This window comes from Cherax quadricarinatus, chromosome 25, assembly GCF_038502225.1.
Source record: "Cherax quadricarinatus isolate ZL_2023a chromosome 25, ASM3850222v1, whole genome shotgun sequence".
Taxonomy (NCBI): domain Eukaryota; kingdom Metazoa; phylum Arthropoda; class Malacostraca; order Decapoda; family Parastacidae; genus Cherax; species Cherax quadricarinatus.
Window position 1 is genome coordinate 6,204,283 of NC_091316.1, and position 16,662 is coordinate 6,220,944.

Sequence of the window (16,662 nt, forward strand, 5' to 3'; positions counted from 1 at the left end):
TTTTTTCCATGTGATAACTAGAGAATGCCTCTTCAGATCGGCTTCACACGAACAAGTTTTGGTGCGCCTTAATTGGAAGCATTTTTGCCCGTTTTCTAATTTTATAGATTTTCTTTCAAACTAGACTTTCTTAAAATTCAAAATAAACTATTTTTTCTTAAGATAAATTTAAATATAATAGATAATTTGAAATAGAATAGATAATTTGAAATAGAATAGATAATTTTAAATAGAATAGATAATTTGAAATAGAATAGATAATTTTAAATAGAATAGATAATTTTAAATAGAATAGATAATTTTAAACAAAATAGATAATTTTAAACAAAATAGATAATTTTAAACAAAATAGATAATTTTAAATATAATAGAAAATTTTAAATAAAATAGAGAGTTTTTAATAGAAGTGTATAAGAAAATTGAGGAAAAAAACTGACTCCTCACGGGTTTATTAAACCCTTAAATGTTGTTTGAGATGATGCCAGAGCCATTCCAAGGCTTCCTTTATAACTCTAAAACGGCTTATCCGATCGACTTGAAACTCTGAACCCTGGTTAACTGGTTCGTAGAACGACTAACAAGCTCAGGTGTCTCTGCTCAGTTTCATGTATCATATTCATGTTAAAATCAATACTATTTTTCTATGAAACCCATGAACCTGCCTGATACAAAAATTTAATTGACATTTTTTTTAAATTGCCAAAAATACAGTTTACAATGTGAAAAAGGACAAACATATTCAACCAAGAATATGTTGGTTCTCCCTTACCATGAAAACCTTCTTGATATACTTGAGAATTTTTAAATCAAAAGTTATTTTTAAAAATATTGAAACTGTAAAAATAATTAAGAATTCCCCCCAAAAATGCTAATGGCTGTGTCTATAAGATTCCCTGTAAAAAACGCTATGAAGTTTATTACTGTCAAACTGGAATAAGTCTTGGACAAGAGTCTAATGTTTTGTGTATTCATGTGAGAGATTCTATCCATACAATTAATTTTCAAAAGTCCCAGAAAGTTGTATTAAGCAGGTCAATGGCCGAGAAAAATATAATCCAATCAAATTTCAGAAAAAAAAATAGCACTGATTTGATTATATTTGTTTAGGGTTATATAAATTAGATTCATTTATAATTAACAGAATTTGCGAGGTATTTAAGTTATGCCTGACATGTCACTCGTAAATTTCACTTGACATGTGACCTGATAAAATCTTCCCTCCCACGCTCAGCGTGCTGAGTCAGGTGTAAGGTCATATGTGAGGAAATATCTCAACTTTGCAAGCCTTCTGCTCCCCTATTATTTTTACAGATCCTCGATAATGTGTGAAATCACGAAAACGCTCGGAAATGCACTATTGTTTTCGCAGTGGTTATTTTGCATATTGTGATATCAGCTGTTTACTGTGATCTTAAGCACACCTGTGGAATATATATTTATATGGAAGAGTTCGGAGGGCTCCCTCCAGAGGAAAGACGAGGGAAAGGGGAAGATGGTGTAGTGAGGGGAGAGGGAGAAATGGGAAAGAAGAGGATAGGTTGAGATGGGGATAGAGGGACAGAGATGAGAGTGGGAGGGAAAAGGGGGAGAGGGGAAAAGGGAGGAGATGGAAGGAGAAAGACGGGGATTAGAGAGGGTAGAGGAGGAATGGAGAGGGGAGGTATGTAGGGTTAAGGGTGGAGGGGAGGGGAGAAAAGGGGTAGGAATGGAGAAGATAATGGGAAAGGAAGAGAGGGGGAAGAGAAGGGAGGAATAGCGGGGAAGGGAGAAGTAGAAGAATGAAGGGGAGGAATGGATGGGATGGGGAGTATAGGAAAAGGAATGGAGGGGATGAGAAGAGAAAGGGAGCATTGACAGGAGAGAGAGAGAGAGAGAGAGAGAGTGGAGGAGGAGGGGGGAGCAAGAGGGGAGAGGTGTAGTTTCCTCTCCTCTCAATGTTGGTCCTCTCTTGTCACTCTTCATCCTCCAGCCTCAGAGTCAAGCTTAAACAATCACTCTTCAAAAATGAACAAGTCAAAATTTTCTCGACTTTTACTCCTGTTCATCAGCAGAGAACTTCGAAGAGGCTGGACCGAAGTGCTGTGCCAAAGGAAATTTCAAGAAGTCCCGTGCTGCAGCACCTCTAAGTTGCGCAATAACACGTTTACCCTCTTCAACTGTGTTCAATGAATAAATTGTGATTTTTAAATGAAGTTAAACGAAGCATCCAAAGAACTTGGCGTGTCAAGTGATCACTTGGAGATTGTAATCCTGGCGGCGCCACACCTCGCTCCACACATTAAAAAACAATCGAAATTCCATTAAGAAAGCTGTGGATGCATTATATATTTCGCTCGCGAGAGGACTAAGAAAAAGGGGCTGGGGGGAGTTCCCGATCAAATGCAATGACGAAGCTGGTTTGAATGGCATCGATTTTATCATTACGGAGGAGGAGGGACTCGCTCGGCACTCACCCAGACAGAAATATTCCCTGCTATTGTGGGGTAACGTGATAAATTTTCCTCCAAGCAGCAGTTGATACGTATATGACAATGTAATCCTCTCGCAGTGCTATTGAAACCCATTATCAATGAGTTATTCAAATCCTTTGAATGTTTGTGCTACTGAAACCGATTAAAGATTAGCTATTAAGAATGATATTGACATTGTGTCTGTAGCTGTATATCAAGGCAGTGATAATATTTGCATGTACGCTCTATAAATCATGGAATGGACAACAAATGTTCAGAATATTGCTTTATAAAGCCCCCAGTTGCCTAATGACCGAGAGCTATGTAACGTTAAATAAAATGAGAACTTGCTTTCTCTACTAACTTCTGGGGCTCTGGCTGAGGATCCTCACATAACTATATTATAATTTACTTTAGTGATTGATATAGTTCTTGTTTTTTGGTCGCTATACCAATGTTTAAAAAGAAGAAAACAAGTCCGTGGATCCCGCACCAGTAACCGTCCCTTTAAAGATATGTCAACACAGGAAAGTACACAAGTTTCTAAATTCTTTTTCACAATAGTAAGAGTATGAATAAATAAATAATATATATATATATATATATATATATATATATATATATATATATATATATATATATATATATACATGTAATTGTGTGCACGCGCGTGCCCTCGCTTCTGTTCAATGGAATACATTAGGTGCGTGGTAATTGTGGGAGCTTGTAAGCTTTCAAACACGAATTAACCGCTGTAGCAACACTTAGTGAGTAATGATATGCGTTCACTCTTTCCTAGTCACTTTCATAGTTACATTCATAGTCACATTCACGGTCACATTTGTAGTCACAGTGCAAAACGTACAACGAGCGAAGACGTATTAGCACCTCGCGTCATGCGTCATTACCAGCCAAATCGAAGACCGTCATTTCAGTCAAAAGAAAACTTATTCCGGTGATAATAATGAAGTTTAACCCTTCACAACAATTTTCTTTTATTGTGTCAATCACTGGGGCTCGGGGGACAATGACAAAGGAATATCAGATGAAGGGCGGGGTGGTGATCGCTGGAGCGAGCCCTGACACCCGATGTGTTCCCTGTAAACAGTGACCGCAAGCCTGGCCGGCTGAGGAAACTTACAACCCTTCACTCATTCGAATTCACTCGAACTCGCTCGAACTCGAGTGTGTTCATATAATAATGTCTCCCTTCCTCTCCTCCCCTATTCTCCGTTCCCCTCCCCAGCATCCAACCCAACACCTCACCTCAAGAAAAATGTAGTGAAGACTTTGTTGCGTAATCTCAGACGAAGATGTGTATCAGGATGCTGCGCCTTGTTCCTGACGAATAAGTCACCACCTTTCATAAAACCAAAACAAAAACAAAATGTAAAGCATATTAACAGCGAGAAAGTAAGTCCACATTTAGTAGACTTAATGTTTTATTTAGAATATAATTTCCTCTCCTTAAATGCAGAAAAAAAAAATACCAAAAAAATCGCAATAAAGGAGACACACTAATCACCTTATCTTTAGGGGTTCCCCTTATCAACAAATGCAATTGCAAAACTAACTTGAGAACACAACTTTTGCTAATCCCCCAATCCTATTCCACAGCTACGAATCAATTAAACAAACAAGTCAGAGGTGGGAATCCTGCAACAACGATCCACAGTGAACGTTAGCTAACCTCATGGAACAAGAGACATAACGAAACAGTCCAGATGTGACTGGAAAAAGGGTGTTTGCTCTGGGTCGAGCGGCACATGTGGCGTGTAAAGGGGTGAAATGTGAAAATCATCGAATAATGCCATTGTGTCCAGCCGTTCGTATGGGAAACGTGGACGGTCTTGTCGGAGCCTCTGTTCTCCCGCACCGTTTACGCAAGCCGTCAACAGAAGGCATCTGTTATTATACGCCGCTCTCTGCCGCTGACCACCCGTTGAAGAGCTATGATGGATCTCATGCGTCGCCGGTACTTATGAAGACATTATGAGAGCCCGGGATCCAGATTTATAAAAAATCAGAGCTCAAAGCATGAATTTCTAGTTAAAATCATCATAATCAGAGTACAAACAATCAAAACCAGAGTCCAGATTATTCAAATCAAACTAAATAATTGAATCATCATATACATTATCTGAATCCAGAGCTCAAACCGAAGCTCAAATGAGCTGAATCTTAGTTCAGATTACCGAACCCGAGTTCATACTCTCCCGCGAAAGTTCAAGTTCCGATTCAGATTTTGGAATTCAACGAATTCGAACCCAATCGAAACAGGTTCTTTTTTTATTATTAGTTACTTCTTACATTAGCAAATTTATCATCGTATACCTGTTTCTCGGTGTTCCTAAACTTGACGAAACTGATGAGGACTCAAAAACCGCCATTTTGAAACTGGACAAGGCGTGAAACTGAAGATTTGTTTCTATAAAATTTCAGGACATGTCGAGAGTATCCCGACATTCTCCTGTACAAACTACTAAATTTAAAAAGAAAAGCTTTCATTTTTTTTTCTTTTTGGGTCACCCCCGCCTCGGTGGGATGCGGCCGGTTCGTTGAAAAAAAAATCAGGGAGTGTTCCTGAACACACATTAATAAAACAGAACTAGTTAGTGCCGTGATGATTATCTAGTCAAATGCTCTTAGTAGGTAAAACGACAACATCAATTAGGAAACGTTTCGCCACTCGTGGCGAAACGTTCCCTCTAATAAATGTCCGGATCTGTATATAAGTGTCTTTTTCCACATCTTGTCCGTATGGTCATACCATTTTTCAAACGTCTCAAGTTTGAGTCTTGACTTGTGTCAGATGTCTGACCTTATTTTACAGTCTTGGAGTGAATGAATAAAAATATATTGTTCGTATGTGTGTGTGTGTGTGTGTGTGTGTGTGTGTGTGTGTGTGTGTGTGTGTGTGTGTGTGTGTGTGTGTGTGTGTACAACGTAGTATGTCTTCATAACTTGTGTCTGTTAACAGGGTAAGATGATTTGTTTTTATTTTCACTCCGAAGGTGCTGCTTATTATTCTAGCTGTTGGTGCGGGAGTTTCTGCGAGGTAATACTAGCGAAGGTCCTCTTTCGTTCCTTTAACTAGGTAATGCTAACGAAGGTCCTCTCTTGTCCTCTCAGCGAGGTAGTGTTAACCATTATCTTCTACTGTCCTCTCAGTCAGTAACCATAGTTCTCTCTCTCTCTCTCTCTCTCTCTCTCTCTCTCTCTCTCTCTCTCTCTCTCTCTCTCTCTCTCTCTCTGTCTCCCTCTCTATCTCTTTCTCTGTCTCTCTCTCTCTCTCTCTCTCTCTCTCTCTCTCTCTCTCTCTCTCTCTCTCTCTCTCTCTCTCTGTCTCCCTCTCTATCTCTCTCTCTTTCTCTCTCTCTCTCTCTCTCTCTCTCTCTCTCTCTCTCTCTCTCTCTCTTTCTCTTTCTCTCTCTCTCTCTCTCTCTCTCTCTCTCTCTCTCTCTCTCTCTCCCCTCATCCAGATAGTAATAACCAAAGCGCTGTCTGTCCCCTCAGCCAGGTAATATTAACCAAATTTCTTTCTCTTCTCCCCTACAGACCCGGACGTCCTCCAAAGCGCCCCCACGAGATTTTGGGCATGGGCGGCCTTCCAGGTCCCCTGGGTCCTGGAGGACTTCCGCCTCCACACCTCTCACCAGAGGCACTAATGGCACTGAAGAAGACTCGCATGGATGCCAGGGACTTCCCACCCTTCATGAATGGCGGAGTTCCTGGTGAGTCTCCCACGCCAACACAGATGACAGGCTTTTTTCTTCTGTCTTAAAGTCAAGTTCAAAGTGATGGAAATTTCATATTTCCTCTGTGACATTATCAAATTTTGCAACGCGTTTTGATATATGAAAAAAAAATTATTGAGTTTGAAGATTTATAATTTTTTTCAGGTGGTAAAGAAGACTATGATGTCTTGCCCACCTATTCAAAATGTTTTATATTTTAAACATTTTATCGATACCTATATCTAAAAAAAATAATAAATCATATGGCTATGCTAAAGCACCATATGATCTGTTCTCTACAGATAACGAGATGGAGAAGTCGCCGCTTCTCTCAAATGGATACAACCCTCCACCCAAGGGGCTCATGGCTCAGTACATGGCCCTCAACGGTGGCATGCCCCACCCTGCCCTGCTGGCACACACGGGGCTGCCCCTGCCGCCCCACCCTGCCCCCTGGGCCGCCCACGCTGCAGACCACCCCTTCAAGAATGGACCCCCTCCTGATAGCCTCGCTCGGTGAGTAACTCTACGCTGGGGTGAGTTATTTTTTGCCAAAGATTAGCTACAAATCGATGAGATTTTAAATTTTGACAAAATATTAGCCCAAATAAAACATTTATTTTTTTGCAAAAGATTAGCATTGAAGTCACCAGTGTTTGAACACTGAAGTTATCGTTGCATAAGTTTTATATTTTTAATTTGGAGAGCGAGATAAATCAGAATGGCACCAGTTGTCATATTTCTTCACCTTCATCTACAGCTCCTACTTATTAACAGTAATACAGATGTGTGGAACTTTAGAAGCTTAGTAGCAGTGGCTTCACTGGTAACTAAGGTAATACAGACGTGTGAAGCTTCACGCGTTATACGCCTTGGCTTCACTGGTAACTTCTCCCATACTAACCCCGACTGTGACCCTGACTGTAACTCTGTGTCCCTGACTGTGATCCTGTGACCCTAACTTTGTCCCTGACTGTGACCCCTGTGACCCTGGTCATAGTACACTGAACACCAAACGTTAAAGTTTGGTAATCTCTACGTACAATGAGGCAGCCACGACACTGTACACTACTGTTTATTGTACACCAGGGATGTAGCAGCATCACATTTAGATAAAACACCGAACAATAACACCCAGACTACACAACCGTATAATAATGTTCAGATGAACGAACATAACTTTACATTACGTTATACCAAAGTTGTCGCAGATTTTGTTTAAAAGAGAGAGAGAGAGAGAGAGAGAGAGAGAGAGAGAGAGAGAGAGAGAGAGAGAGAGAGAAAGAGTGTGTAAACAAGGAAGAAACATGTGTAGATCTTCTCTGCTCCTTCGCAGAATTAATTTAAACAGGAAATACCTACGAGATTCATCTCCCATAAATATTAAGTCAATGTTCCGTCTCATCCCTCGCAACCTATAGTCGTAGAGAACATTACCTATAGTCGTAGAGAACATTACCTATAGTCGTAGAGAACATTACCTATAGTCGTAGAGAACATTACCTATAGTCGTAGAGAACATTACCTATAGTCGTAGAGAACATTACCTATAGTCGTAGAGAACATTACCTATAGTCGTAGAGAACATTACCTATAGTCGTAGAGAACATTACCTATAGTCGTAGAGAACACTACCTATAGTCGTAGAGAACATTACCTATAGTCGTAGAGAACATTACCTATAGTCGTAGAGAACATTACATATAGTCGTAGAGAACATTACCTATAGTCGTAGAGAACATTACCTATAGTCGTAGAGAACACTACCTATAGTCGTAGAGAACATTACCTATAGTCGTAGAGAACACTACCTATAGTCGTAGAGAACACTACCTATAGTCGTAGAGAACACTACCTATAGTCGTAGAGAACATTACCTATAGTCGTAGAGAACATTACCTATAGTCGTAGAGAACATTACCTATAGTCGTAGAGAACATTACCTATAGTCGTAGAGAACACTACCTATAGTCGTAGAGAACACTACCTATAGTCGTAGAGAACATTACCTATAGTCGTAGAGAACATTACCTATAGTCGTAGAGAACATTACCTATAGTCGTAGAGAACATTACCTATAGTCGTAGAGAACATTACCTATAGTCGTAGAGAACATTACCTATAGTCGTAGAGAACATTACCTATAGTCGTAGAGAACATTACCTATAGTCGTAGAGAACACTACCTATAGTCGTAGAGAACATTACCTATAGTCGTAGAGAACACTACCTATAGTCGTAGAGAACACTACCTATAGTCGTAGAGAACACTACCTATAGTCGTAGAGAACATTACCTATAGTCGTAGAGAACATTACCTATAGTCGTAGAGAACATTACCTATAGTCGTAGAGAACACTACCTATAGTCGTAGAGAACATTACCTATAGTCGTAGAGAACACTACCTATAGTCGTAGAGAACACTACCTATAGTCGTAGAGAACACTACCTATAGTCGTAGAGAACATTACCTATAGTCGTAGAAAACACTACCTATAGTCGTAGAGAACACTACCTATAGTCGTAGAGAACACTACCTATAGTCGTAGAGAACATTACCTATAGTCGTAGAGAACATTACCTATAGTCGTAGAGAACATTACCTATAGTCGTAGAGAACATTACCTATAGTCGTAGAGAACACTACCTATAGTCGTAGAGAACACTACCTATAGTCGTAGAGAACATTACCTATAGTCGTAGAGAACACTACCTATAGTCGTAGAGAACATTACCTATAGTCGTAGAGAACACTACCTATAGTCGTAGAGAACACTACCTAAAGTCGTAGAGAACACTATCTATAGTCGTAGAGAACACTCCCTATGGTCGTAGAGAACACTCCATATAGTCGTAGAGAACACTACTTACAGTCGTAGAGAAAAACACTCCCTATAGTCGTAGAGAACACTCCCTATAGTTGCAGAGAACACTACCTATAGTCGTAGAGAACATTACCTATAGTCGTAGATAACACTACCTATAGTCGTAGAGAACACTTCCTATAGTCGTAGAGAACACTACCTATAGTCGCAGAGAACACTACCTATAGTCGTAGAGAACACTACCTATAGTCGTAGAGAAAACTACCTATAGTCGTAGAGAACATTACCTATAGTCGTAGAGAACACTACCTCTAGTCGTAGAGAACACTACCTATAGTCGTAGAGAATACTACCTATAGTCGTAGAGAACATTACCTATAGTCGTAGAGAACACTACCTATAGTCGTAGAGAACACTACCTATAGTCGTAGAGAACACTACCTATAGTCGTAGATAACACTACCTATAGTCGTAGAGAACATTACCTATAGTCGTAGAGAACACTACCTATAGTCGCAGAGAACACTACTTATAGTCGTAGAGAACACTACCTATAGTCGTAGAGAAAACTACCTATAGTCGTAGAGAACATTACCTACAGTCGTAGAGAACACTACCTCTAGTCGTAGAGAACACTACCTATAGTCGTAGAGAATACTACCTATAGTCGTAGAGAACATTACCTATAGTCGTAGAGAACACTACCTATAGTCGTAGAGAACACTACCTATAGTCGTAGAGAACACTACCTATAGTCGTAGATAACACTACCTATAGTCGAAGAGAACACTACCTATAGTCGTAGATAACACTACCTATAGTCGTAGAGAACATTACCTATAGTCGTAGAGAACACTACCTCTAGTCGTAGAGAACACTACCTATAGTCGTAGAGAATACTACCTATAGTCGTAGAGAACATTACCTATAGTCGTAGAGAACACTACCTATAGTCGTAGAGAACACTACCTATAGTCGTAAAGAACACTCCCTAAAGTCGTAGAGAACACTACCTATAGTCGTAGAGAACATTACCTATAGTCGTAGAGAACACTACCTATAGTCGTAGAGAACACACACATCAGTAGAGAACACAGTCTTAGAGAACACCATGTTCTGGAGTCACCATCACACTCGTGGCAGTCAACACTACAGTGCTAGGACCTAAAAGTCCAACCGCCGATGATAATGACAGAAACATTGCTTTCACGGGGAAGGCGAACGCAGCCTTTCGCTTTAGAGCGAAACGTTGCCCAGTTAAAAAACAAAGATTGTTCTGCAACGTTTTTATCTTATTAACACTACTTTGTTATTACGCTCTTTAATTAATCTTATTACTTTTTATCACCATCAACTGATTACCATTCTCCTACTATCACGTTAATGTGTGTATTCTATCACTCTGTGTTATTGCTAAGTTATTATAACCATTCTCTTAACCACTACATATCACCATGTGGTGATAGCAGGTGTTATTATGATCACTATCATCACCATCATCCCCCCACCATAGGGTGATGGGGATATCATCATTTTTAATGACTAAAAATGGAATCATGCCCTCTCGTTACCATGATGATGATCATCGTAACTCATCACCCTCACTGCCGTCTAAACTGTCACAACTAATCACCAGTGTCACCACTACTAGTCACTGTCACCTCATCATCGTCACCATATCTCATCACCACTTTCACATATCACCATTGTCACAACTCATCACCAGTATCGCCACAGCTGTCATAACTAATCTCCACTCTCACCACAAAATATAACTATCACCATAATGTACCACAACTGTCACCACAACTCATCACCACAGGCACCTCAACTTATCACCGCTGTCACCACAACTCATCACCACTGTCACCACAACTCAACACCACTGTCATCACAACTCATCACTACTGTCACCACAAATCATCACCAATGTCACCACAACTCAACACCACTGTCATAACTCATCACCACTGTCACCACAACTCATCACCACTGTCATAACTCATTACCACTGTCACCACAACTCATCACCACTGTCATAACTCATCACCACTGTCACCACAACTCATTACCACTGCCACTACAACTCATCACCACTGTCACCACAACTCATTACCACTGTCACCACAACTAATCACCACTGTCATAAATCATCACCACTGTCACCACAACTCATCACCACTGTCATAACTCATTATCACTGTCACCACAACTCATCACCACTGTCACCACAACTCATTACCACTGTCATAACTCATCACCACTGTCACCACAACTCATTACCACTGTCACTACAACTCATCACCACTGTCACCACAACTCATTACCACTGTCACCACATCTCATCACCACTGTCACCACAACTCATTACCACTGTCATAACTCATCACCACTGTCACCACAACTCATTACCACTGCCACTACAACTCATCACCACTGTCACCACAACTCATTACCACTCACCACAACTCATCACAATGACCTGTGTTGCAGATCGATGGTGTGGGAAAACTGCCGTGCGTCGTACGATGAAGTTCTGAAACATCTGGAGAGGTGAGTGAAACATCACTCCTTGTGCAACCCATACTTCAAGGAGAACGTTTCTCCCATATAACCCATACTGCAAGGAGAACGTTTCTCCCATGCAACCCATACTGCAAGGAGAGCGTTTCTCCCATGCAACTCATACAGCAGGAAGAATATTTCTCCCATGCAACCCATACTGCAAGCAGAACGTTTCTCCCATGCAACTCATACTGCAAGGAGAACGTTTCTCCCATGCAACTCATACTGCAAGGAGAGCGTTTCTCTCATGCAACCCATACTGCAAGGAGAACGTTTCTCCCATGCAACCCATACTGCATGGAGAACGTTTCTCCCATGCAACTCATACTGCAAGGAGAGCGTTTCTCTCATGCAACCCATACTGCAAGGAGAACGTTTCTCCCATGCAACCCATACTGCAAGGAGAACGTTTCTCCCATGCAACCCATACTGCAAGGAGAACGTTTCTCCCATGCAACTCATACTGCAAGGAGAAAGTTTCTCCCATGCAACCCATACTGCAAGGAGAACGTTTCTCCCATGCAACTCATACTGCAAGAAGAACGTTTCTCCCATGCAACTCATACTGCAAGGAGAACGTTTCTTCCATGCAACCCATACTGCAAGGAGAACGTTTCTCCCATGCAATCCATACTGCAAGGAGAACGTTTCTCCCATGCAACTCATACTGCAAGGATAACGTTTCTCCCAAGCAACCCATACTACAAGAAGAGCGTTTCTCCCATGCAACTCATACTGCAAGGAGAACGTTTCTTCCATGCAACCCATACTGCAAGGAGAACGTTTCTCCCATGCAACCCATACTGCAAGAAGAACGTTTCTCCCATGTAACTCATACTGCAAAGAGAACGTTTCTCCCATGCAACTCATACTGCAAAGAGAACGTTTCTCCCATGCAACCCATACTGCAAGAAGAACGTTTCTCCCATGCAACTCATACTGCAAGGAGAACGTTTCTCCCATGCAACTCATACTGCAAGGAGAACGTTTCTCCCATGCAACTCATACTGCAAGAAGAACGTTTCTCCCATGCAACTCATACTGCAAGGAGAACGTTTCTCCCATACAACTCATACTGCAAGGAGAACGTTTCTCCCATGCAACTCATACTGCAAGGAGAACGTTTCTCCCATGTAACCCATACTGCAAGGAGAAAGTTTCTCCCATGCAACCCATACTGCAAGGAGAAAGTTTCTCCCATGCAACCCATCTTGCAAGCACATTTCATTTATAACATAATCAAAGAACAATTAAAATGCAACAAAACTGATAAAGTTATAACTTTTCTATAACAGTTATACAAGTGGTGGTTCACTTGAAGATACATCTTCAAGGATTCTCAGTAAGTGGCTGACAGATTTATTTTCTATCATGTATATCTTGAGAACTTCTCAACCGATCAACTTCATACTGTCAACACTTGTTATAACTGGGGCAAGGTTTGTGTCACTATTGGGGTGAGCAAGTGCCCTCTTGTCAATTTTAGATTGGCCTGACTATGATACCTTGAGAAAGCCTCTTCTGATCGGCTTCAATCTTTCTACGGTGGGGTATCCTACTGAGAGGATTCGTGGTGTTATTTGAGGGTGTAGGTTCCGATTTACAAGTGATGGTTATAAAATGAAAAAAAAAACCGAGTCTCACCTGAAAGGCTTCAAATTTTAATGGTATATCTAATGAAGTGGATGTGGCCCTTGAAGTTTAAGTTGTGTAGATGCAAATTTACCAGTTTACTAACATGATATAAATCAGATAATTGTGCAACATTTAAGTATCTTTATTCTGGAATATAGATACCCAAATGCTCCAGAAAAGAGATACCCATATAGTCCAGAAAAGATACCCAAATGTTGCATAAGTGTCTCATGTATGAACATGGCGGCTTTCTAAGTTATTTATTCAGACAGCATTAATATACCTTGAATTATTGGATTCCAGGCGGTAAAATTTAAGTCTACTTCAAACTTTTGTGCTAGTGCGTTTTGCTCACAAAAAAGATTCGCATTACAACTAGGCTGCATACGTCCCAGTTTGCCAAATTTGAATATTGATTTTAATATACTAACTGGAGAATGCCTGATCTGATCGGTTTTAAACTTAAAATTAGTGTATCTTACCTCGTAGGTTTGAACTGGATTTGCTTCGTATAAGTGAAATTTTGCTGATCTCATTAAAGAAATTTTGAAACCAGGAATACTGACTTCTGTACAATAACCTGTCCATGACTTTTGTGTTAGGCTTCAAATGTTCACTGCTGTTGTATCTTCGATTTTCTTTGTTATTGGAGTATGAATTTTGACTTAGATTTTGCCGCCGGAATGGCTAGTTTATTGTGCACTCCACATCCATCCTGTGGACGACAGCACAAGAACATATGGATACACAAAAGGCCTTGGACCTAGGTCCCAAAAGAGGTTAAGGTTAGTTCATCTGGATTTATATCTAAAATTAACTCATCTGTTGAAAGCAGATTTAAGATATTTAGATATTTTCGTTTAAAATGACTGTTAGGTTTGGTCAAAACAAATAATGTTTTTACATTGTCAATGAAAACAATATACCTGTATTTTTTGGGGGGAGGGGGGGGGAGAGGGTGGAGGATTCCAATTTTTATTAGAGTTCAGTCTGTTCGGCAAGTTCAGCTCATCAGACACTACTACCGTCCTGCCAAGTGAGTGTGAAATGAAAACCTGTAATTGTTTTACACAACGGTAGGATTACTGGTGTATTTTCTTTTTGTCTCATAAACACCCAAGATAACAGGTATATCTTGCTGCTTCTACATTACAATTACGTCACACTACACATGCATGTACACATATTTGTATACACACCCCTCTGAGTTGCCTTCTATTTTCTTAATAGTTCTTGTTCTTCTTTATTTCCTCTTATCTCCACGGGAAAGTGGAAAAGAATTCTTCCTCCGTAAGCCTTGCGTGTCGTCAGAGACGACTAGAATGCCGGGAGTACGAGGCTAGTAACCTCTTCTCATGTACACATTATTTGTGTCACCCTGCCTCGGTGGGATACTGCATTGATATATACATACATTACGACACTTATACTCCTGGGAAATGTATTAAGCTCTCTCACTCCCTCACCCTTGCTCTTTCTCTCTATTTGATACATACAGTATTAGGTTACACATTCTATATTCATGTTGCCTTACTCCCGTTTCCATTATACAGAATTTCACATTCAGGTCCTTAATATATAGCTGTTACCGCCACCACAGGCAGCCATAATGGCTGAGTTATTATGGCTGGGCAGTTAGTGTTTTAATTGTATCATGTTATGTCTTCCCAGAACCAGTAACAAAAATGGTCATCTCACAATATAATTATAATTCACTCAGTCATGTCTGACTCAGTCAAGTCTGACTTCCACGCCGGTAATTATAAAATAATCAAGGGTAATAATATATAATTTAGACATTTATGGGAAGGAAAAAATAGCAGTAATGGAGAGCAGTTGGGTGGGTGCGCCGTGGCTGCCATTGCTGGTGGAGGTTGTGAAGCATGGTACCATGGAGGAACATGTTGTGCTTCCTGATGGATGCAGCATCACTTTAAGATTGGAAAATGCTCTGTGGTAGATGCTCAATTGCTGTAAGTTGATCACCGAGCTTAAAAGAAAAGAGTCTTCGGATATAAGCTCTCTATCTCTGTCTCTATACTTACTAGAATTTATTTTATAATATATATATATATATATATATATATATATATATATATATATATATATATATATATATATATATATATATATATATATATATATATCCCATGGCCCAGAAGCTTTAGCAATAGATCTAGAATATTATTATTATAATCAAGGGGAAGCGCTAAACCCGTAAGATTATACGGCGCCTGTGGGGGGACGTGGAAGGTATTCAGGTTTAATTCAGGGAACTGGAGCACAGATCCAATTCCCTAGATCAAGAGCTTCTTACCAGCATCAAGGAACCTTCCTAGAGAGGCAGATCTAGAATAGAGCTACTGCTAAAGCTTTTGGGCCGAGGGAAGGAATTCATTTGGGTTGCAGTTGGTAGCCTCTGGCGAAATATAATGTAAATATTACATTATATTATTACATTATATTACTACATTATATTACTACATTATATTACTACATTATATTACTACATTATATTACTACATTATATTTGTAGAGTGTGGGAGTGTCAGTCTGCAGGCCGCGGTCGCCTCCCCGTCCACCATTATGTTTATTCATATATAAGTATATTTGTAATTTTAATATTAATGATACAAGACAGACACGACTTTACTGCTACCAGTGACAGCAGTGAATTTTTCACAGCAGAGCAAGAAAAAACCCAAATTGATGGTAAGGAAATCTTGCCACGACCGGCAAGTGTCACTTAGTAAGTGTTTAAGTGGTTTACCAAGGCGGAGACGAAAAAGGGTCTTTTTTTTCCCCTCAAGAGAGATAAAGGAGGTTAATTGATTGTTCTGGTCAAGAAAGTGGTTACGTAGTGAAAATTCGTTAGGATCCACTGAATATGCTTATGCTGAGTGGCTCTGGCGAGGGTGAGATCACTTTCCCTCTATCCTTGGATACGACAATGTAAAACATTGATAGCCACTTCAAACACCTTTTCCTCGCGCTCTAAAGGTGAACATCCTACAATTACATCTCATTTTTATCCTTTGCGTGCTATGGGCTGAACCGGTAAGCCAGGAAAAAGTCACAGTCGTATATCCTATATCCTGAAGCTCCGAAGAGTCGGTCAATAATGGTCGTAGAGTTCATTGGTCAGTGGGACTGGTCTGTTGACCTCAATAGACGTCAACAGGCTAGAAGAACTCACGTAATTGGTTCAGGGACTGAGTTTCAAAAGTCTTTGTTAGGCAAGCAAGTAACAGTGGTAAATTGACTATTGCATTTACAAGTCTGACTAGGACCAATACTTCTTCACACAGTACAATCACCACCATTAACTGATAACAAGACCCTAAAGACATTCTGGCAAGACTTTTTTTTAACACTGCTGAATTTACAGGTTAAACGATGTTAACCCACATCAACTCATTTACAGGCTAAGAGATCCTAGCCTACCTCAGC

At 40.1% G+C, this 16,662-nt stretch overlaps 1 protein-coding gene across 5 annotated transcripts in view; it reads left to right on the forward strand.

Annotated features, from left to right (window-relative positions):
* Positions 1-16,662, forward strand: part of LOC128690018 (dachshund homolog 2) — a 305,827-nt gene that overhangs the window by 212,495 nt on the left and 76,670 nt on the right. For 4 of the 5 annotated variants that reach the window (XR_008407248.2, XM_053778527.2, XM_070088585.1 and 1 more), the window contains 3 exons: positions 6,009-6,184; positions 6,466-6,703; positions 11,506-11,565. Coding sequence is in view for 4 of the 5 variants with exons in the window: in XM_053778527.2 (XP_053634502.1) it covers positions 6,009-6,184; positions 6,466-6,703; positions 11,506-11,565 (474 nt within the window). In the remaining variant the exon portion in view is untranslated. The remainder of the gene's footprint in view (positions 1-6,008; positions 6,185-6,465; positions 6,704-11,505; positions 11,566-16,662) is intronic. The other variant, XM_053778528.2, reaches the window with a different exon arrangement.